Source organism: Vanessa tameamea, chromosome 30 (assembly GCF_037043105.1).
Source record: "Vanessa tameamea isolate UH-Manoa-2023 chromosome 30, ilVanTame1 primary haplotype, whole genome shotgun sequence".
NCBI classification, from domain to species: Eukaryota; Metazoa; Arthropoda; class Insecta; order Lepidoptera; family Nymphalidae; genus Vanessa; species Vanessa tameamea.
Window position 1 is genome coordinate 2,387,473 of NC_087338.1, and position 25,590 is coordinate 2,413,062.

The 25,590-nt window shown below is 33.8% G+C and overlaps 2 protein-coding genes across 2 annotated transcripts; one reads left to right on the forward strand and one right to left on the reverse strand.

Annotated features, from left to right (window-relative positions):
- Window positions 1–1,845: 1,845 nt before the first annotated feature.
- On the reverse strand, window positions 1,846–24,761 carry LOC113391573 (uncharacterized). Its single transcript, XM_026627569.2, has 3 exons — window positions 22,773–24,761; window positions 3,721–3,842; window positions 1,846–3,354 (listed from the first exon to the last, which is right to left on the reverse strand). Exons 1-3 carry the CDS (start codon window positions 24,408–24,410, stop codon window positions 2,766–2,768), a joined length of 2,349 nt encoding a protein of 782 aa, XP_026483354.2. The 5' UTR covers window positions 24,411–24,761; the 3' UTR covers window positions 1,846–2,765.
- On the forward strand, window positions 17,349–18,368 carry LOC135194473 (uncharacterized). Its single transcript, XM_064219941.1, has one exon. The coding sequence runs from the start codon at window positions 17,349–17,351 to the stop codon at window positions 18,366–18,368; it is 1,020 nt and encodes a 339-aa protein (XP_064076011.1).
- Window positions 24,762–25,590: the final 829 nt, after the last annotated feature.

Below are 25,590 nucleotides of genomic sequence, written 5' to 3' on the forward strand. Positions count from 1 at the left end.
GACAATATCATCAGTGACATTAAAATTACAAGAAATTTAATCAATCAAATTTGAATATAATTACAACGAATGACAAAATTCCTTATAAATAAATTATCACAACTGATTAAACTATCAAGAGTTTCGCAGTAAAACCGTGACAAATAGATGAACATGAACGAGAAAGGGACGAAACGATCGTGACGTCAGAGCTTCGTTCGAGCCTATAATACCTAGTTGACAAAAATTCGCAAAAACACTGCGTCTCTTTCGCTCAAAACTTTATAGTTTAAATTTATTACATGAACTTTAGCCTTGAAATTTTTCCATAACTGCTCGTGAACAAATACAGAATAATTTGAAATAATGTTGCATAGACTTGCAATGTTACATATAAACCAAAACTGCACGTTATTGATATAAAATAGTATGTGTATATCTAAATTTAATATATTATTATTCTTTATAATTATACAATATTTACATATCGGCAAACGTTTCTACAATATAAACACATATATAATATTTTTTTATAATAATTTAAAAGAAAAATTGTGAAATATACAAAAAAAAAAAAAATGCTCAACTGTTAAACAAACCATAAATTTGAAAGCATATACGTAGCTTTTTAAATATTATCTTTCTAGAAATACACTTATATTGTTTTTTTTTTTTTGCAGAAAGCCCTAAATAAATGCAATGACATAAACCTGGACAGACAGAAAAAAAAAAATGAGTTGTCGCTTAAAATTTAAATCTGTTGATTACAACAACATGAAATAAAAGCAAAGTGAATTTAAACAAAAAAAAAAAGCAAACATTATATAATTTTTTTTTTACACTATAAACAATTAAAAACTAGATTACATCTAATTTATTACATATATTTTTTATATAAAACATAGTTTCTATTAATAAATGTATGTATTTATACATCATACAATTTTCCAATTTGCGTTTTTTTTTTCTTAAATCGTAAATCGTTTTCAGTCTAAGATGTTAGGCACTTAGCATCCTCATTTTTATACAATATTATTAAATTAGTGTGCCGTTCTTGGTTGTCGTAATCTTCGCAATTGGTATAACCGTGTCTCGAAGATAACCTCCGCAACTTATGAGACAGATGTTGATGATACTCAAATTCGACCTTGAAACTCTACTCAAATCCCTTCTCCTCTCCTAGCAATCTCCTCTTCACTTAAATTGAGACCGTATACAGAACAGTACTTATATTTTTGACATGATATTTATTTCTTTTCATATATCCGTTGACGACAATATACAATACACAACAAAGGAATAACATATATTTCAACATAGTGTATATACATACATGTTTTTGAACAAATTGTCCTATAACATAATATTGCACCAATTTTTGTAAAATATATAGATTTGCATATAGTTTTATTATACGCATGTAGTTTTGACTAAAAATATGAACAATTTTAGAGACCTAATAAAATAATAAAAGTGTGCTGAGAAAATTATATTAATAAATATTATTTAACATTTTTTTTTTGGATTTTTCTTGTAATATCATCCATACCTTTACCTTACTTTATTCAAAATATCAACATACTCGTCTGGAAGTTTTAATAAACAATATTATTCTGACGGAACTTTATTTTTTATCGATATTAGCAACAATTTAAGCGCCAGGATCGTGTCATTGCGAGGCACGACTCACCTCACTCAAACTATTACTAAATTTTAATGTTTTTTTTTTGTGCTGGCAACACATTTTCTTGCTTCAATTTTTTATCTGCATTTCATATTTTCAGTAAACACTTTAATTCTTTTGCTATATACATAAAATACAAGTCATTCTTTGTATATATCGTACTTCAAATATTTTATTATTTATGTTAAACGTTTCGTTTCGCTAGTTTTAATTGGTTCAGATTTTTCCTATATCTGCAATTATCGTTTATATATCCGCCAATCAAACATTAAGAATTCGAGAATTTGAATTCCAGTCGAGGCTTTTTGATCCTCGAGTAAGTTTGAAACACTCTAGCAGCCCCAAGCGCACCCCCTCCTCCCTTCCTCCTCAAACATTAAATATTGGTTGTATAGTTACACAGTCTGAATATCTTCCGGTCTTTCCCAAGACAGAGGAATTTTTTTCCTGACCGTTGCTAAATTATTGACACTCACTAAGGAAAGTATAACACTTCTATATCTAAAAGATAAATAAATCTAACATTGTTTTGATTCAAATTTAAGTCTTTTCTTTAATGTGACAATACCACAGGTTTAGAGTAAGCTAGATGATACTTTAGTTTGGGTTCGTGTAATTGTTCTGTTATAAATTGTAAGAACTCTTGTAGGGAAGAATTAGCCAATGGAAGTATTACCACTGGTAAGTAATTTTGTTGCTCAAATAGCTGTAATTAATTTTGAAATCATTCATGATGTTCATGAGCGGCTGAGGTGACGTCGTCGGCAGAAAAGATGACAAGCTTGATTTCCATTCATCTAGCCTACTCGATTTGTGGTCAAATCACTGATGTGGGCAGAAAGAGATGAAATATCAGTGTAACTATTCTTTCATGATCACTAGCGAAGCCGTCAATATACCTTTTTATAGCATAAAACACATTTCTCTGTATTGTAAACGTAGGTAGGACAGGATTATTGTGTGATCGAAGTTCGTAATTGGCCGTTATCAAAGATATTTAGCATTGATATGGTTTTATCAATATGACATTAGGGACCATTATCATTTAGAATATCAACTTCTGCTATAGAAAGAATGACTTCTTTAAAACGTTTATAATTCGTCAAGTATCAACACGGCCGTCCGTTATTAACAAATCACCTATTTTAATAAACAACATATCATTATTTGTTGTTTCATTAGAATTATTTATTTCATTCGAATAAACAAAGTCATTGCTATCATTATTATAAGCTTGAGTATTTAAATCATTTCGACCCCTATCATTATCATTATTCGGTGATTTAAAAATGTACCCATCGACGGGCAATTCTGTATTTTTACATTTCTCTTGAGTTGTGTTGTTGTTTAGAATATAACCTTGATCAACATTTGCTGTTGTAATGTCACTAGAAATTTTAACAATTTGTCCTTCGTTCTGATCATAATCTGTTTTATCTGAACCTGTGCTTTCGTCTAAACTAGCTTTACTGCCGTTAACGTCTGATTTATTAATTAACTTACAATTATCTGCGTCTTTTTGATCTTCTGTTTGCAATTTGAGGCTCTTCTCTCTTTCTTCTATTTCTTTCTTCTCCGCTAATTCTTTCCGCTTCTGCGCATTCCACCACGGTCTGAATCTTTGGAATATGACTCTTGCACGATGTTGGGGCTTGAGAACCCACGATATTGCCATTTCTACATCCGCTATCCTGTAACGGAATTGATTAGAGAAAATTAATAAGGGAAACCATTTGACATTTATTAATTGTATTTAAAATCATTTGACAATTTCAAAATTAAATTAGTCGCAGTAATTGCAGTTTTAAAAGAAAAAATATATAAGGGCTTTTCAATAAACAAATGTAATCATAGTTACCAATGATACATGTTTGATAAGTAAAATTTAAATCATATCAAAGCATACGAGCAACATACATAGCTGGTACTATTGCCAGTAATAGTCATAAAACTGTTAATCAGAAAGTTTGAAGAATATTCCACAATGTTCTTCCAATGAGTTGTCGTGCTCATCCAAGCCTACTTAGCGTAGCTGCTCTTATTCTTATGTAAATTACCTCCTCTTGAATCTCTCCCGGTCAAGCGCGTGCCTCTCCCAGTGCCCGGCCCTGGCCTGACGCGCTGCAAACGCCCAGACCCTCATCACGTGCACCTTTGGTGGCAATGTTGAAAAGTGGACCTAGAAAAAGTAAATTAAACCAGTTAAAGATCAGCCTCCGAAAAATCTTGTGACAAAATATTTTTTCGTCCATAGTTCGGGCTCAGGACCAATGGACTAGTATACCAGTTATCAACAGAATAACTCCATAATACTTTACTGACCCGATACAGGGTTTGAGCCCGGGATATCTGGATTTGTAATCTTATAAGTAAACTGGTCAGACCGACGAGATACTCAATTGGAAGCTACAACAAATCGATCCGTATAATATCAAACGACTAGTAATTACGGACCTGGTGAAAAAAGCCACATTTGGTTTTCTCCTAGCGTGCACTCTGTCAATTGCGCCAACTGTCAAACAACTGACAGTTATGTCAATCGCTATACGGTTAATTAAAAATCTATAATTATGATCGTCAATTTATGGTTAAACTTTCTAATGTTCCTCGTAACTTTTTTAATTTTTCCCTTCACGAAAACCTTCTCCAGACACAATAAAAGAAGTATTAGCAAAATTGGTTCAGCCGTTAACGGGTGATGCCGTGACCAAGGTAAATAGGGTTTCATTTATATATATATATATATATATATCTACGATGCATGCACAGTAATAATAATTCTCAATGATGTAGATAATACACTTTATTCAAGTTGGCACTTATGAGCACTTTTGACCAGTCATTTTAAAAGATATTAAACTATTGATCGCTCGAGGATTCGCTCCCTTTTTAAGGGTTCGTAAATGTTCGGGTATAAAAAAGTAGCATATTTCATTCCTTGGAGTTCCAGATTGTTTCATAGGAAATTTCATCAAATGCGCTTCTCTGGTTTGGCCGTGAAAACGTAACACAAAGTTAGACACCGGTTTGTAATATGGATTCTACGGATAATCGACGAGGAACTTAGCACTTTTTTCCAACCAATTCAATATTATATGTCAATTTTAATAAAATACGATAATATTTATAAATAGGTAAAATAGCTAAAAATCAACAAATAATAATTCCTAGCTTTTTTCGGGTATATGATCTTGTCTAGGGTTATATTTTAATTATTAACGACATTTAACAAATATATATTAATAGAGCCGTAGAGTTCATTTGTTTCTAATTTTTAATCTTTGGAAATATCAGTCGGATTAAAAAAAACTTTTTCAATTATAGTCCAAACGTAAGGAAGGTACAGGCTATTTGACATCACGCTACGATCCTCTCAGTCGGAACGTTTAAACCGAATGAAACTACGCGAAGCAGCGAGTATATTAATAGATATATACTCTATCATTGTACATATATAAATGAAGTACATATATCCTTATCATAATAAACAAGTTTATACCTACATTAGGTTGCTTATCGTTTATTAATAATTCCTTCTATGTACAATTGATTTTATTATTAATATATACTAAAATTTCTCACAAAACAAACTCATTTACATGGTGATAGAATCTTGTTCTAGTCTTTCAAGGTATGGATGATAACATCCTATCATTGAACCAGCGAACGACATGCCCAAGGGACATAACATTTTAGTTCCCAAGTTTGGTGGTTGTGAAATTTCTTGGCACATTTTCCGAACTGCCTACCGTCGTGTTTCATATATTTTTGTCATAAATTATAAGGATATATGTAATTATATCCAAATATAATGCATTGTGTATTTTTTTTTCGTTCATCTAACGCACACTAAGGCATCTCGTGAACACTAATGCACGCCGATGATTTAGCGTGGAGGGGCACGCCTTCATTACTGTCGTGTTTTCCAAGTAATCTCAATCGCCTTGTACAATTTGATAGGTCTCGTTCAATGCCGTTTGAATAAGGCTGGGCGGACCACCAAGTGAGGTCATACTGGACATGACATCAGCCGTTGGAATATTTGTAAACATGTACATTGTTTAAATTGATAGACTCATTGTATTGAGCTATACTTATTTGAACTAACTACTTATTTAAATATGTAAGAAATGTGATTTTATGATGGCAAGATTTAAAGGCATCGTCGGACCCAATGAGAACCAACAAATTTTCTAAATTGTTCTTCATTTTTCGAGAAGCAGACTGTATTTTTTTGCACGTGTATATGCGGGGCATACGGCCGTGGATCCGTGGCTGTCAAGACAAGATCGAAAAAATATACATTATAGAATTTAAGACTTAGAACTATATTTGATACAATTATATACTATGCTAATTAGAATCGACACATTTATTCATTAGTTTATTCCAACCATAAAAAGACAATAGTCAACTTAACAACATTTGACATAGAATTGACCGACATCAATGGTCGAGAGCTTAACTAATCTATGATATTCATTATGGATTTTCGGAAAAAATGCGTTTTTAACGTCGACGAAGCTGTTGTCGTAACTATGGACGTAAAATCACACTGGTAGTAGTAAAATTTAATAGTGCTATATTATATATAAAGACATATTGATCAAGAAATATTATTGTAGCTGTGCAAAATAGCTGAGGTTTGTTTATATGTGATTCCTTCTTCGGTTGGATAATCAAATTTTTCACTGGGGCCGACATATATGCCTATAAAGGCCCCTTAAAAATACTAGAACAAAAAAAAAATCTTTACAATTTAAAGTATCGATATAAAAGCCGAACGATACTTGGTACGAAATAAATGATCGCTTAAATAACTCAATTGAAAGAATGCACCAGACATTTTGGACCGCCATGTACGTAACGTAATTACGTCGTTACAAATTATTGATGGACTGCTTATCATGAGAACATCGTCGTCAAATCGATTTTTGCTTATTGTAAATAATATTTATTTACTTTCACAAATTATATAAATATAGACAATAATGCCGAAGCTTGATTTTCTAGTTAACCCTGAGTTCAACAGAGAATAACTTGAATTGAGCATAGACTCGTGTTCTACCACCAAACAGCCAGTGAAAAAAAAAAAGTTATCCCAAGGAGAGATGCAATGGTTAGTATTTCGCACAATCAGGTCAGCTTGCACGCTTAACTATATGAAAAAAAAAAAAACATTGTTTGACCTTAGGAATTGCAGTAAAGGTCGTCTGTAGGTATGCCAAAAATATATAGATATCAATTTACGTTACAAATACACATAAAAACATATGTATGTGTGTGACTTACTTAAGAACACGTGATTTGAAATATACGCATAAAAATTAATGTTTTTATGTTAGTCCTTCAACTTCAACAAGTCTACATAACAATTATACATACATACATACATATATATGTATTATGTATATATACTATGACCATATGGTTATTTATATCCATAACATAAAGCAGTGTTGTTTACTAGAATACCCAAGAATACGAAATTATTTCTAGCTGAACGTAACACTTCGTCATCTTAAAACGAATGAGTCATCAGAGACGTCACCAGTGACGTCACCGCTGAGCAGCTAGTCCAATTTAACCGGTGAGAGTCAGATCATTAACCTCAGTCGTGACTAACGGATGATTTTATAACTGGGTTACAATTGTTAAAATATGATTGACATTAGTAGATTGTTTAAGGAGATATTCGCAACAAAGATATCGTATATCTTGTTTGTCTCACAATATTCACCGAAATCAGCCACCGACTGGTGGTAAATTGGCACTTGGCTTCTATTATATATTTATTCCTAAAACTATGGAAATAATAATAATTATTATTTATTCAAGTTACCAGTGACTCATAAAGGTTAGTATACAATATATCTTACAGACTATGTTAGTTATATTTACAATGATACCCCTGGTACTGCTGAGCTCAGCTCAGGTCAGATCGTTAACATAAATGTCAAAAAGAGTTGGGGAAGTCAAACCCCCTTGTCTCACGCCACACTCCAGGCCATACGGCTGTGACAGCGCCCCCCTCCCACCGAACATTGTTTATCTGGTTTCCATACCAATACTTAAAAATGTTAACGAGCTCTACATGTAAACCGCTATTCTTTAGTTTCTTCCACAAAATATCATATGAGACCAGATCGAAAGCCTTAGAGAGATCAAGGAAACATGCAATGATTGGCGTCTCTCTTTGCGTAGTAGGAGACAGCACTCTTAAGACACAGCACTGCAGTTTCTGTTGATAGACCCGGTTTAAAACCAAACTGATTGTCGTGTAGTTGGACGTACGCATTAAGCTGTGTATTAAGAACGCTGTCAAATACTTGTGAAATGACAGTTGCCAACGAAATAGGCCTATAGTTATTCTTAGCAGCGCTGTCGCCCGTTCTATTTTTGACTATAGGAACCACCACTGTACGCATCATATCATCCGGCATATAACTATGACTCAGGCATAAATTAAATAATATACTCAAAACACGGGGTAAATGAGAACCAGCCCACTGTAAATGCTCAATGCTAAGACCATCATGATCAGGTGACTAGCCTGTGGTCATTGACATTATAGTTCGAGCAATACTTTTCGTTGTGATTTTTGTCAACCTGTTCACTCCGGCCCCAGCATCCTGCACATGTTTTGACCTACCAAGTGGTGACTTCACCGAAAAGTATATATATATATATATATGTATGTATAAAAGCTCTTAATATGTAATAATAATTTCGTGCAGGTCTACAATAGATCCGATCGAAACCTATCCACAATTATAGATCGTTAAAAAATAATTATTTTTTATTCGACAACGTAAATCAGCAAAATTCGAATAATCGAGATATTTCGACATTAAATCCATGAAATTCAATGACATGACATTTCAACGGGCGGCCATGTTTGACGTTTACGGGTGATGCTTAGATGTTTGATAATCACAATGTTCATAATAAAGTTATATGTTATATGAAAAGTAAATGATAAATTTATTTAGTTTTAATTATTTTACTCGGGCGAAGCCGGCTTTTCATCTTGTATATAATAATAAACCACTCATTGTTTTTTTTATTTACTTTTTTCAATTTCTCCTCTTAAGCTGTGTAATGGGCGAGAGAGCGTTAGAAACACAAAGTCCTCTGACTTCCTCGGATTTGAACTCGTAATCTTCGTTTAAGATTCACGCATTCAAACCACTAGGCCGATTCGACTCAATAAAAAGAACATGAGTATTTTTAGACAACTTTTATTATTAATAGCGATACGCTTTAAAGGTCACCGGATGACTTGAAAAACGTTCGTAACCAACCAGATTTATATTAACGACTACGAAATGTGCGGACACATTAAAATAACACAGAAACACACACATTACAAAGTCGCAGCTTGTTGGAACTAGTTAATCTAAGGATCTATTAATATATGTATGTATGAAATAGTATATATATATATATATATATATATATATATCTTTACCTAATAGTCTGCAGTCTGTGTGTTTCAGGGACGGAGTTGGTGCCGGTGTTAGGTACTTTTTTTTCCGGGATTTATGGTTACCCTATGGTCTATCTCTGTTCCAAATTTATAGTATTTCAGACCCGTTCACCTCTTCCGGTGTAATTGAGTTACAAGCAGCCATCAATCCAAACTTTCGCATTTATGATATTAGTATGATAACATCAAGTCAAATGGGAAGCAGTTACAAAAAAAATGGTCTGTTTGTCCTCTAAGAATTTCTAAACTACTCATTATTAGTAGCATATTTAAATGTGTTTAGATTTATTTATTTTACCCGAGCGAAGCCGGGTTTTTTATCTAGTATATAGATATCCCAGCTGCATTGGCGAAGTGACTACACAATATGTCATAAGTACCAAATTTTGGCAACTAACAACGCTTTAAACAATTCAAACTAAACGTAAATTAACATTATTCAGTGCGCAAAATGAGATAAAGGAACGTGTCTGGTTGTACGCCAATGCTATTAAGATTATTACCGGACAGATTGATTTATATTTGAAAGTAATTAGGGAGCGTTCACAGTGCGGCTTTTACGAGGGCAAGGGATAATTTGATAAGTAATTTAAAAACATATAAAATGTCCAACTCAATTCATAAAATTATTGGTTGTAGGGCTTTGTGCAAGTCTGGGTAGATACCACCCACTAATCAGATATTCTACCGCCAAACAGCAGTACTGAGTACTGTTGTGTTCCGGTTTGAAGTTACCATCTTAGTTTCCAAGGTCGGTGGCGTATTGGGGGTGTATGGAATAGTTAATATATCTTATAGCGCCATTGTCTATGGACGGTAGTGACCACTTACAATAAAATTGCCTGAGAATTTTTATGAAGAAAAAGATCGTCTCATCAAAATTAAGCTACCCACGGAAAATCAACTTGACAGTAATCAATTGTAAAAAACGGACACGGGATCCTGGACTATATGACAATACCAAGAAATAAATGATATTGTTGCTAATAAACCAGCAGAACCGGACATTAGAACGAGTTGAGAACTTGACACAAACGATATTAAAAATTCAAAAGAATATTCAAAATCAGCCAAACGTCCTCTACGTCGGTCGAAAGAATATTTATGACTTAATTAACATATTAATTCATATAAATTTGCTGAAAACCAGATCTGTGACTAGTAAACGAAAATAAGAGCAATTACAAGCAAGGGTAATGACTTCTTAGTTCCGAAGGTTGGACACCTATGACCAGACAACCGCGTTGGGGTTGGAAATAAACAACAACATTAACAGCCTGTAAATTTCCTACTGTCTCTAAGGCCTCCTCTCTCTTTGAGAGGAAGGTTTGGAGCATATTCCACCACGTTGTAAATACACATCTGGCAGAATTTCGTTGAAATTAGACACTTGTAGGTTTCCTTCACCGCCGAGCACGAGATGAATTATAAACACAAATTAAGCACATGAAAATTCAGTGGTGCTCGTTTGGGTTTGAAACCGCTTCGGTTAAAATTCACGCGTTCTAACCACTGAGCCATCTCGGGTTTGAAATAAGCCAGTAATTAATATAAGATACAATTGGTTCCTTTTGCACATATTTATTACTAAGTGGTAGGGCGTTCTGCAAACCCGTCTATGTAAACACCACCTACTATCAAGTATTCTATCAATTCTCAGCATTGTTGTCTTCCGGTTTGAAGGGTGAAGGTTTGTGTAATTACAGGCACAAGGGAGATAACATGTTAGATACCAAGTCTGTTTCGAATTGGCGGTGTAAGGTACGCTCATTATTAGTAAGCCCCAATGCGTAATACTATATTTAGCTAATATGACTTTGTATTTTTGAGAAACGTTGAAAAAGAGTAACTACTGTATTTCTTGCCGGTTCTTCTCGGTAGAATCTGCATTCCGAACCGGTGGTAGCTTCTAGCTAAAGCCTACTTGAATAAAGTATATTTTGAATTTATAAAAAGACCTAAGAAAGAGTCGTTTAAATGTAGGCTACGATTGTGATTGTCATATGTCAAACAGGAGTTTGAAATTATATTTGATGCGAGTTTCTCCTGACAGATTGCGGTCACTATTCTCAAGGGAGGCTAGCCAACTGCGCAGGACATATTATAGTGGACAAAAGTGTGCCCAAACAGAGATGCACTCTCTATTCCCTCAGTGTAATAATTCGATGCTTTACCAACAATTTTACGTGCTTTCTCAGAAACTTCCGACTCCGGACTGCTACTCGGAATTTTTTTATCGCTTCGCACTGGGGGGGTTTGTACCCAGAACCTTGATTTCTGCGGCTACATAATCCAGCCGCTAACCAACGGGGTAGTCAATACAATATTATAACAGGAAATATTCACAGCGGCAGTCAACAAAGGCTTCAATTGTTGTAAACAACGTATTGATCATAACGATAATGTTTGTAACAAGCTTACAAACACATATAAAATTTTACTGATGTACAAAACAAACAAAAGGCTAACGCAATCGTATTTACAATTTGTAATGGGTTTAGTATTTCTGCTAACATCCGTCCGCCATTTAAATTCTTTCTGACGTCACATCGTCGATGACATACGAAACGCTTAATTTTTTTATACATTATAGTAGTTACACATTTCATCATCCTCCTGCCCTTATCCCAATTTTACTTGGGGTCGGCGCAGCATGTCTTCTTCTCCCATACATCTCTGTCTGACGTCATCTCACAGGTAACATTCTTTCTAACCATATCGTCTTTCACACAATCCATCCATATATATGTGTGTGTAACTTAATGGTTCATCTGTCAACCGGAAGAGCGAAGTCGCAGGAAGAAACTACCAGTCTAAAAATGTCCATAGAAATCGTATGAAATACTTTAAAGGCGGTAGTAAAATTTCGTCATAATTAAACAAAATTACTATCAAATGTTAGTAAACATTAATCACAGGTTGTGACTAATGAGTGCCACGTGGACAGCCTGGGGGAAACCACTTTGAACAAACACCCAAGTCATGCAGAAATTGCCTTTCATGCAACGTTTGTAAGATTCAAAGAAATGTTATCATATATACGTATAGCCTATTCCAATGGAAGTAGGAAAAAAAGTTAAATGAACCTTATATTTCCGTATTTCATGCGATTTGCTATGTTGTGCACTACTAAGAGTTTATGATTAATATATATTTATTTATAATACAACACTATCACACTTAACTACTTATTTCCACTTTTATTTTACATCCAAAATTCCGATAACAGTTTCGTCGACGTTCAAAAGTTCAAAACGCCATTTTCTCGCAAATCCATAGAGAATATCATAGATCAATCAAGCTCTCGACCAATGATATCGCATCGATTTGCTGTCAAATGTTGTTTAATTGGCTTTTATCCTGTTATGGTTGGAATAGAGTATAAATTAATATCCCTGTTATAATGTTTGCCAGTATCAACGGACAGACAAAACTAGATTTGTTATAATTGAATGGAACTGTGTAACACATTTTTATAGTCAGATTAAATTATATAAAACCGTAAATGAATTGTGCGTGTCGAAGTTATAAATAAAAATGTTTTATGTTACGTAGCTCAGCATCTTCAAGAAGGATTTTATGGAAATTTCAAGTGTTAATGGAGTTAGGACTTCCGTAAATGGAAACATTAATTTTATCGCTTTTTTTTTAATATGACTTGCGGAAACTAGGGTGTCAAGTAACACGCGCCTGTTACACTGGCTCACTCACATTTAAAACCAGAACACAACAATAATGAGAATTGCTGCTTGGCGGTTGAATATATGCCCATCTATCTATGTGGGTGGCACCCAGATGGGCCTGCAGAAAGCCGAACCACCAAGTTAATTTGTAGGTGTAGGGACGGGCGTCTATATATAGTCTATAATATGTCGCAGCCATTTGGTTAAATTAGCTATTCAACAAAACGCCTAGTCACAAAAGGCACCGTTCGCCCAGCGACCTGGATGACATCAGCCAGAATATATGTGATTAATCCGTTTGAGTTCAAAGTTTTCACAATATTTGTTTACAATTGTGTGAAGTTAATCTGACATACGAGCCGAGCGACTCATATCGATAAAATTGTTTACAAACAAAACTAGTAGATTTTACATATAATATATATATTATAGCCCCACTATAATCGAAGTAGTTAAGACTAAAAAAACATATAGGGCCGTATTCCCTGCAATTTCCTTATATATATATACTTGTTATGATCTCCTACAATTGAAGGAGCACACGACTTGTAACCCTTACATTGCTTAATTTTAATAATTATATATTCTTCAGTATGTCTTGTTGGAGACTCATAAATTAAATAGATAAACATATCGAAATATTCCTCATTCAAGTAGCATCATAAAAGCACTTTTGAATCGTGATGTTAGTGTTAAATTAAGTGGAAAGCTACCAGCCGTTCCAAAAGTATCTTAAGACTATATGCCTTTTATCTTCCCCAGTAACAACAACTGAATTTTACTGCCAAAGTCCTGACAACAACTTCCCCTTCAATCAACCCCATTAATTCGACCAACTACATAATCATATCATAGACAATTCAAGATCACGATCAATGATATCGCGTCAGCTCAATGTCAAATATTGTTTATTTTACTTTACTCCTCTTGCGGTTGAAATAACAACATTACACGTGTTAATATCATGCATATATACATGTATGTTTACAACGGTATTACATATAATATATTTTATATAAAACTATTGCATCATTCGACTTTCGTTTCGACCACAACCCACCTACGCGAAGGTCACACACGCTGGTGATCCTCGCACTATTTTTATGCGCATTTAGAACCGCCAAAGGACTATACTATGTACCTGAGTACGTATAATAGTACACACGCAGTATGCCGCGCTAATATATGTTTCTTACTTGATGGTAGTGCTTGGTGTTAACCCACCTGGGTCTTATTAATATTGCATACATTACCATAAAACTGTTAGTTGTCCAATAAATAAGAATAATAATAAATATATATAATATATATTTATAGTTAATATCGACATTTTTAAACAATTAATTATAGCAAAAAATAGTTTTAATATAAAACTTTAATTTTTTTTAGGCATCAGTTTTCAATCACGAATCCTCGACTAACTTCATGGAACCGGCTGGACCGACTAGGCCTCAATATTAGACCGCGTAACAAAATGATAAAATTATTCCCAAACGAAAACCACATAATAAAAATGGCGACTATATTACGATATCGGTGAAACATGCGGGAAGGAAAGATAAAATTATAATTAAGGTTGTTTTGTACAACACGTTTACCTACAAGTTATTTGGAAACGAAATGATGAAACATTTTGTAAATTGATAAAGTTTTTACTAATTTAACACGTAGTTAGTAACAGAATCACATTTTTTTTTAAATTATTTATAGATATGTAGCGTAAGACCCACGACCTCCTCTACTATTGAGAAGATTTGAAGAGTATCCCACCACGCAATGGTTACACAAGTGGCAGAATCACCTACCTTCACCGCCGAGCACGAGATGAACTATAAATACAAATATTTTTGACTATTGAGCATATATATACAAAAAAAAAAAATAATATAACCCAATCGACCCCCAATTACGGCGGATAAAGCTGATTTTTAGTGATATTTTGGCACGCAACCAATGTAACCGGTATACTTCCCACGTGTAAAGGCGCGTGAAAGATCAAGATATCTGTATAGTAAATTGCCAAAAACGATACTGTAAAAAATATTCTCAGAGAACAATAAAGTTTTCTAAAGGCATACATTTTTACGTAAGTATCTTCTCCTAGGTTCAAACCTAAATCGGTTGTGTTGCTGTTATAATGATTGTCAGATCGACCTAATACCATTACAATAATTATGACCATTTAATACGCTACAATATAACAATAATACCGTCGGAGACGGGAGAGTATAAAAACTATTGTGACACACGCGCGGTCGTCTCGGCTTAATCACTGGACGACTCTGTACTTTCCTTTCCGTCACTGTGACATAGTTTCAGTTTTTCATATAATTCAAAGAAACAATTAATATTTAAACGAATAGATACAACAAGAGAAATAGAGATGAATGATTTTATTCGTAGAAATAATTACCATTCAAACGAGATACGAAGATTATGACAAGGTTGTAAAGAACTCAACGAGCGTGAAGTTAACGCAACAAACAAATCAAATCTTACACCACAATAAACAAAACTTGCGAATAGATGGCATTGCACTCAATGACGTGGCAGATAGCCCCGATTCGCAGCAAAGATGACGTGGAAAAGATATGACAAAATATTGTAATTCGAAATGTTTGAAACACAAATGTTCTGAGAAATTCCATATAGAACTTTTTAGAGGACATTACGATAGACATTTTGAGAAAACGACATTAACTTTTATTTCCTAAATATCTTTGTGTACGTCTAGCTTTAGAACTGTTTTTTTTTAAATGTAGAGTACAATTCAGAGTATTTGTATCTGTGCAATCCGGAAAGAAATGGCCTATTAAAACATTTCAAAAAGAAACATTATGCGTTTAAATCGTTTCACGGGTTGTGTTGATGGTGCAGGTGTAGGGATAAAGTGACCTATGTGTTATTCTAGACTATAATCTATCTCTGTATCGAATTTCATTCAGATCCGTTCAGCCGTTCTATTGTGATTGAGTAACAAACATCCTTCCGTCCAAACTTTGAATTATTATTTTTATGTGAATACCTTCTGCGTGTTAGAATCAGGTCGTAGATTTTAAATATAAAAAGTAGCCAATGTCCTTTCTTTGGGGGGTTCAAGCTCGCTTTATACCAAATTTCGCCAATTCGGTTTAATAGTTTAGCCGAGAAAGTGTAAAGATAGACAGACAGGGTTACTTTCGCATTTATATATAAGAATATTTGTATTCATCAGGGTGATAATTATCATGATAATAACAGGTTGATAATTATCAATTGATAATAACAAAAAATTGCGCCCGTGAAATAGAACTATATTCTAAGTATCCAAACGTGTATTTCCGCACTTGTTGCGTGTATCCGAAGGCACGTCTAGCCGCGACACGAGAATTCCCGCAATTCACAAAAAAAATCAGTTGGTGTTACGTAAAGCGAAGTGAACTCGAATGTTATTATTTTACTAAGTTAAATATTGTTTATTGTGTTGAATTTCAACAATGCCACGCGAGAAAGATCCAGTGTGGTCATACTTTAGTTGCACTAAGACAAAAAATACTGGGTTATGGGCTCGGTGCAAAAAATGTAACAAAGAGATGCAAGGAATACTAAATAGAATGAAATCTCACGTAAAAATATGTCAGCCGCAAGTAAAGATAACAGAACCAGATTCCCAGCCATCAACCAGTTCCAGTTCAGTTCAGCCTCAGTCACAACATACTAAAATGCGTCAAAACACAGGTTTGGCATTTCATGTTTCTTTATTAAGAGTTATATTTACAATCATAAATCATAATAAATAATCACAAATTGTTGATACACGAGAACAAGGTTCAGTACTCAGTTCACACAAAGACGCAATAAGAGGCCAGTAGTTTCAAGCAGCGCGACTCCGCGCGGGAATTTCAAATTCTAGTACCTAAATGAATTTGTATTTTGTATCGCTAATAAGATTTGTACGCGCGCCGGGTCGCGTCGCTATGTGTAGTGACTGTCTCTAAGTAACCTCAACCTCAGTTTTTAAGAATACCTAAATAAATTCGTTTTTTTGTTTAGGCAAAACAATAGAAGTTAGTGAGGAAACTGGAAGTGGCCGAAAGCAGTTACCTACACAATCGAAAATACTATGTCTTAAAAATTCCGAAGTCATAACAACAACCAAGGAATATAAACAAAAAATTGATATGCAGGTCGGAAAATACTTTTATGCGACTAACACTCCATTCAATCATGTTGAACACGAAGAGTTTAAAAAATTGTGCGCTCTTTTACGGCCTGGGTATAGACCTCCATCAGCATATGAAATAGGCAATCCCATTTTAGAAAAAAAATATGCTGACACAATGTCTATATGCAAAGAAAAACTTACGAATCAAACAGTTTGCATATCTCAGGATGGCTGGAGCAATGTTCACACTGATCCTCTGGTTTGCAGCAACATTGTTACTGCTCAAGGCGACTCAATGTTTGTAGAATGTGCGGATACAAAAGAAAATCCACATACAGCACTTAATTTGAAGGACATCGCACTAATGCAATGGCTAAAGCTAAGCAGGAATTAGGCGTTACTGTTAGAAGTTTTGTCACAGACAGTGCTGCAAATGAACGATTAATGCGGAATCATCTTGAGAAAACTGAAGACGTGGATATAATACAATATGGATGTTCAACTCATATCTTAAATCTTCTGGCTAAAGATTTGGAGATCCCTGCCGTTACCAAATCGATTATCAAAGAAATAAAATACTTTCGCAACCATCACATTCCAGCAGCTCCATACAAACAAGAAGGCGGTAAAAAGTTAGTCCTCCCTCTAGAAGTACGATGGAACACGATGAACGACGCTATTCGCTCGTATCTGGACAATAGAGGAATTTTAGTTCAAGTTAGCCAAGACCATAAAGACAAAATCGGTAGGGAGGTTATAAAAATTGTGAATGACTGTCAGATTACAATGAATGCTGTAGATTTCCTTAAAACATTGTCACCCATTACAACAGCTCTCGACAGGATGCAACGTAATACTACCACAATAGCTATAGCTGTTGAAATGTGGAATAAACTCGAGGTTGACCTGTTGGGTAACAGTGCATACCAAAGTGCCAATACAAAGAAAGTATTTTTGAGCCGCAGAGCAATGGCGCTGCAAGGCTTACATTACGCTGCGAATATGATAGATCATAGGTTCCTTGGTCGAAACCTAAACAATGAACAGAAAAAACAAGCGAATGACTTCATAACTGCTGGAGGAGTTGATGAAAACTTCGCTCCTTTCATAATGGCACTAACAGCAAAATCTCACCATTTTCCGAAATTCATGTTTGGCGAATCGTTCAAGAACACCTGCCCTATGTTGTGGTGGACTTCCGTGACTCTAGAAGATGAAGAGAGATGGCCACAAAAAGAAAAGTTCATAAAGTTTTGTGAACAGTTATTAACCGCAACAGCTTCAACTGCACCATTAGAGAGATGTTTTTCAACATTTGGGCTTGTGCAGTCAAAGCTAAGAAACCGACTGGGCAACGAAAAGGCTGCAAAGCTGGTTTTTCTTGTTTAAGTATTACAACCAAGAAGACAAAACCAAGAAGCAAGATCTAGGTTGGCTTTTAGAAGAACAAATAAGTTCTAGTTCTACTGAAGCTATATCAGCAACAATGCCAATGGAAATAGAATCATCATCTGATGAAGATATTCCTTTGGCTTCTTTGGTCAATTAGTTTAGTTGCAAATCTGTCAAATCTGACGAACACCGATTTCACCTTTAATTAATTATATTAATGTTGATTTGTATTGTATTATGTTATATAAAAAAAAATTAACATATAGTTTTTGTTCGTTTTGAGACAATAAACCATCGATATTTCTTATGAAACAATTTAACAAATGATATTTTAATAATGGTGATAATTATCGGATAATTATCGGATAATTATCACGGCTCGTTATTATCTTGATAATTTCGAACCCTGGTATTCATTGAATTCCAATTAAAATACAAAAACAAATATTGTTAAGGTAAACTAACGAGAAACAGTTAACGTTTAACTCCATCCTGTTTTGTATCTTGAGGTCGTTCTAACTAACGACCTTCAATTTGACATTGCAATACGAACCTTATAATTGAGCAACAAGAACGATTATAGAATAAATAATTACTAATTATTGAAAGTATATTAATATGAATTTGTGCACGCGACTTAGATTGCGAACGGACAACATTTTTAACGAGCAATCTCAAAGAATAACATCTGCGTGTGAGATTTATTATTTATAATATAATAGTTGTTCATCCCTACTTCGTACGGGTAAAATTAATAAAAAAAAGTCATGCCCAAAGGAACCGACTACACAGGACACATTATAGTGCAAAAATGTGTGCACAAGCAAAGATTTCATTTCATACCTCATTATAATAATCCAATGGCAAATCCCACGTCGGGTCTACGTGTTTTTTGAGACACGGAAAAGTTAACACTTTCAACTTCTTGATTCCGAGCCGCTCCTGATGATTTCTTGACAGGAAAACCCAATAACTTTTTGTCGGTCCTCGAGATCAGCGACGACAACGACGAATAAACAGACTGGCCGAATACTATTCAGACCGGCCAAGAAACCAGAATCCCAAGACGACGAATCCCCCTTCCAATTTAAATTGTGATACTGTCTGGTAACAAAAATATTCAAGCTCACATAAAAAAAAATACTACTCGTTTTAGGGGTTGGTCGTCACTCGTCAGCTGTTTGGCATAAGTAAGTAGTATGTTCCTCTTCTTTCTGTCTGTGTTCTAGTTATGCTTGTGTACTACCTTGGAGCTCAAGCTCGTTTCATAAGAAATTACATCAAATTCGATTCAGTACTTTGGTCGAGAAAGAGCAACAGACAGACAGAGTTAATTTCGCATTTATAATATTAGTTTAGTTAGTGTACAAGTTGTGAATGGGAATGTATATAATGGTTTAGTAGTTCTATGGTATGTTCGAGTTGATTTTTTGATTAACTACAATATAATCACATTTCATCGCATTGTACAGTAACAAAGATACGATCACTTTAACCTGCTTTCCAAACCAGTAGTTACATGTCTCCCCAATAATTGATGTACACTCCTAGCTAGTACCAACCAAACCAGATTTCACTTGGATACAATATCGAGATATTTTAAAAGTTATGACCTTGAAAAACAATTAGCGTATATATTTACGATAACATTCGTTATCAGCAGAGAAAGGGGGGGGGGGATATCGATGGGACTATTTTTAGGAACCCGATGTCTTTTTCTGTAGCACTGAAAATTTGTATGCAAATTTCAAGAGTATCGGTTGAGTAGTTAAGTCATAAGTTATTATATAACAAATTAATTTGTAAGTGTTGACCTTGAAAATCAAATTTGCGCTTATCGTAATCGTTATCAACGAGTCAGTACTTACACAAAATCTATACTAATACTAATATTAAAAATGTGAAATTAACTCTGTCTGTCTGTTGAGCTTTAACGTCTACACCATAAAGTTGATTTTGATGAAACACGCTTAGAGTCCAAGGGCATACTTTTGTGTAATTTTAATTCAAGGGAGTGAAGTTGGGGATGTATTCGTTCCGTAACTTTCTTGTCCGTGACAGACGATACTATGAACTGACTTTCTTAACGATTATTCTCAGTAAAATACAAACTAATACAGCACTAACCGGTGATAGCTTTACATACATTTTTTTAAAATGACGATTCAAAAGATTCATGCTTGAAAAAGCCTACTGGAACCAGAATATATTGATATTGATATAGATTGATAAATGTTATCTAAATAACGTTAATTATTATTACAGTGCTTATATATATGTTTTTTTTTATTTTATTTATGTCAGTGGTGAGTTTAAGTCTAGTACTCACTCTAGATATTAAAGCTGTTAGAAATATTAACCAATTCCTATATCGAGAATACCACGCTATTTTTTAAATTGACTAACCCTTAAAGCCGAAATTGAACAATATTAAGCATCGCTGTTTGGCGGTAGAACATCTGATTTTTGGGTGGTACCTATTACTATGTTAGCCGAGAGCTGTAGTACATATATATTACTAGTTATTGTACAAGAGAATGAGAACACGTCGAAAGAAAAAATATTGTCGAAGAGTTGATCACTAAGTACACGCACACTAGTAAATTAGAGACGTTTGGGAGTGTCAAGCTGTCACGAAAACCAAAATAATAAAGTTGGTCCTTTTCCTTTAGTTCTTTATTATTGCGACCCTCTTTTGATATTGCTTATATAGATAGCTATATACATATATAAATAATCTAAGATACGTACTATCAATGTTTATTGTAGGACGAGAACTTTTTTTGTATATTAAAAAAAAAAAAGTTGCAAATGACGCGTAACGTACTAACGATTCCTTATCATCCCTGGGTTTGGATTTTTTTTTATCATATTATTAATTTTTATCTTTTCATAACAGCGGCAACGTTTACACGTGTTCATTGAAAATTTCAACTGCCGAGCTGTTGAGATTCTAAAGATATGTCACATACAAACAGACGCCGTAGTCATGATAATAGGTTATTTACTACTTTTAAATAAACAAGTGCGAGTAGGACTCGCGGACGAATGGATCCGTACTATAAAAAAACGGCCAAAAAAACATGTCTGTTGTATGGAAGTCCCCTTAAAAAATTTATTATACTTATTCTGTTTTTTAGTATTTGTCGTTATTGCGGCGACAGAACTACATTGTATATGAAAATTTCAAATGTCATAACTATAAGGGTTCCTGAGATACAGCTGGTGATAGACGGACCAATAAAGTACGTAATCACCATGAATATCATTAGATACATAATAATGATAAGCATTATATATACAACAACATCATTGTTAAGTTACAAGAATGATTTGTCTCTTTCTCGTCTTTGATAAATTTATAGGTAAAGACGCTACTGGTTTCTGTTTGAAGAGTAAACAAAAACAATACTTCATCAATATAACCTTTTCCACATCCTGTGTGTTGCATATCGTGAATACTGTTTGTTTTATTATTTTATATTGGTCTGGTATGGAATAGATGATAATATTTAACAAAATTGTTGGTGTTTTGAGTATATGTATATACTATATACTATACAATACATTTGTTTTTGCCTTTGATGAATCTTGTAGTTCATGTCATAATTCAAATATACAAATATGTTGAAATAAATTAAAGATATAAATGCATATAATTTTCCATAAACACTTAACTTTTGCCAGTAACATTCCTATCAATCATATTTATCAATGATTGATACAAGTCATAAGCTACACTCATGGTGGGCACAATTCTCAATAATGAGGAAACGACTAGGAAGAAGAAGATACAAGTCATAATTTGATGATAGTTATATCACAATTTATTAAATTTATTTAATTAATTGTTGAATTGTTTTATTGAATTTTTTATTCATGTTATAATCACTTTTATTTATATCTGAAAATATGTTTCAAATAATTGAAATTAAATTGTTGAGAAATTAAGTTTTGAAATAATATATAACTGTTATGTGACAGAATTGTTAATTACGACATTTTAATTACTATAATATTTCATATAATTAAAATTGTAATTATATATTGTAACTGTATGTTATAAAAATAAAACATTACTAATAATCCTATTCCTTGTCCAGAGTGTAAATACAATAATAAATTGAAATAACTAAAAAAACAAGCGAAATATCAGTACTTTTTTTTTTATGCTAACGATCCTGATAAGGATGATAGCACAAACTTATTAAATAATTGTATTGTCATGGTCCTTAATAAGGGTTAAGATTCAAATGAATCCATAACAATGAAGTAAGCAAATATTCCAATGATTCTGTTAAGTACTTACAGAGGAAGCTAATAAAAACATATTAATAAAGTTATTTATGGTATGCCTACACATCTTAAATATCAAAGAAGGATTTTTCAAATATCGCTTACCTTCTTAGCTGGTAGTTTCTTCTTTTGATTCTTTCTTGTTTCATCGAGAAGTAACCCCGTCTTTTCCTTTGTCACCGCACTGGGTGCACTCATTTGCACACTGTCCACAACATCCTGGCTATATAAGCTATTGTCTGTCAAATCACAAAACGTCCTAGACAGATTTGGTGATAATTTACACGTAGCCCCACACCCAGAATCTTCATCGTAATTAGAGTCAGCATCTGAGCTATCATTATCCAGATCAATTTCATCTCCGAACACTTCATTCGACGTGTAACAGCTATCTGGCGATTCTTCAAATACAATAAAAGAGTCTTCAGACTCACAATCAGATGATAACCGCTTTCTGCAATTCTTTGGGCTATCGGTAAAGACTATTTGAAACGAATCTTCACTCTCAACTGATGAAGAATTAAATTTCCCAGTTACTTCGTTGAAATAATCACTGTTTTGAGAACTATTTGAATTTTGTATGCCCGATGAATTAATTTCTGAACCAAATACAGTTTCAATTGGAAGTTCTGGGCTTGGTATGGCAATAGGTGCTGTTATATCTACTTCTTTATTTGTTTCTTTGGTTGTAGACTTATGACATTTTGACTGTAACAAAGCTTTGAGTTTACTAATTTTATCCTCACATGACGACACAACTTCATCGTTTGTTTTAGTCAGGATGATTTCATCTTTTAAACAGTTTTCAGTGTTTAAATTTTTTTTTGTCTCTGAAGGTTTATTTTCCGTATCTTCTTGTAGATTTTTAGTAATGTCTATAGAACTGAAAACATTCAAATCAGTCTTTATTCGTGGGGCATCTGACACAACCAATAATTCATCGTGATAACTAAACGGACTGTAGTATTCTATAAATGTATCATTTGGGAGATGTAGAAAGTTTTCTGGCGAGAAAGCATCTTCAAAGCTTTCTTCTACAGAACTGGCTTCTATGAAAGCTTTCTTTGGTCTTCTTGAATACTTACTGCTTTTCGAATTTTGAACATTTTGTTTATTTTCATTACTGAGTAGAAGTCTTACTTCATTTAATTTCTTTTCACAATGGGTGGCAGCTGTTCTACAATCAACGTTCATATCTGAATCCAAATTTGTATGAGAATCATTGTTACTTTCAAACAGCATGTCTGCTTGTTCATTTTTATTTTGAACCTCAAAGTTGGAAGTCTGCCATATTATCGACGGCGCCAACTGCTGGTCATCGTAATCACTATCAAAACTATCGTAGTACTGTGAAGCGGGAGAACTCGCGCGTTTATGAAAAATAGTACCCATTATGTTGAGAACTCCGGAAAAGAAATTTGTAATTCCAGCCAGTGATGGATAATAATCCGTTCTTTGAGTGTTTGGAGGCTTAACAGCCTCCTGCGTTGCATACTCCTTTGTTTCTAACATATTTTTCTTTTTTTCCACGCCTGTTATCACAGAATCGGCCAAATTTTTCTTCAACGGATCGGATAGTAGATGGAAGTTGCGAAACAAATCGTCTTCAAACGTATGCTTCATTTCTGACTTTATATGAGCGTCAGTCGAATAATTAGATCTAGGAAAATGGTTCGGAGTGAAACCTTTTATGTCTAGAAGGTTGCGCCTATTACGCATAAGACTACCACTAAAATTATCCATTTTTACAAAAATACAATAACTTTACAATATCAAAGAGGATGCTAAGCCATTTTAATTCACGCGTACATGTTCAAAACGTAAAATCTACACTCAATATAATCAGGGAAAGGCTTGTGAGTGGTTCTAGAGCACTTGTAATTTACTCCAACACTTCGGGGATTCCGCGGTCCCGAGTCACAAATATTCACTTTGTTAATCGCGCTACACACTGTATCACCACAATTGACGATGTCTGTAACGTCCGAATAACTTGTAAATTCGATTTCTTGAGAATAATAATCGTTTGTTAGCTCCATTGTAACGATATTTAGAAAATACACGTCTTTACAGTTCAGCCATTTTGTAAAATAATACCATTTCTTGACTTTTGCGAATTGATATAAATGTGAGCACAGATTACTAATAACTTATGTGAAAAGTCGATCAATGATAGTTGACTCGATTATTTTTTAGCTATAAATATTTTTTTTATTGGTTACATGTTCTGATGGTAATAATATTCTAAGGAAAACTTATAACTTTTATAAAACAATCAATCAGCCTATACCAGCCACAAGAGTAAAACCAAATAAACAACTTTAAAATTGAATTGACGCGATATCATTGGTCGATATCTTTAATAATCTATGTTATTCGTTATGGACTTGTGAAAAAACGGCGTTCAGACTTTATGATATCAACGAAGTTTTATTTGAACTTTGGAATTAAAGCGAATTTAAGTAGGTTTGTGGAATAGCGTTGTATTATGAATACATTTATATTAATCAAGAACTAATGATTGTTTTGATTAAAATTAACGTATTAAAATTTAACAAAATTGCACCTAGCATAAAAAATATTTATAAAGATACGCTTTGCCTCCTTGTTTACAGCACTGTTTGATGAAAGCATAAAGTCTATTTTAAATGATGGAGATCTTAAATTCCCATATACCTTAAAAAACTGTCTTTTTGTTCCAAAATTAATGTACATTCTATGCGCGGGCCCAATCTGGAAATTTTCTAGCATTATCGATGAAATCGATGTCATCCTTAAAAAACCATTAAGAAAAATCCTAAATTTTACGCCCGATGCGTATTTTTGGACTCAAGCTAAACTTTCCATTCCATATGGTGGCATCGGCGTGAGAAAAATGTCAAGTGTTGGTCAATATTTTCGGCCTTCCTCTCTTCTGTACATT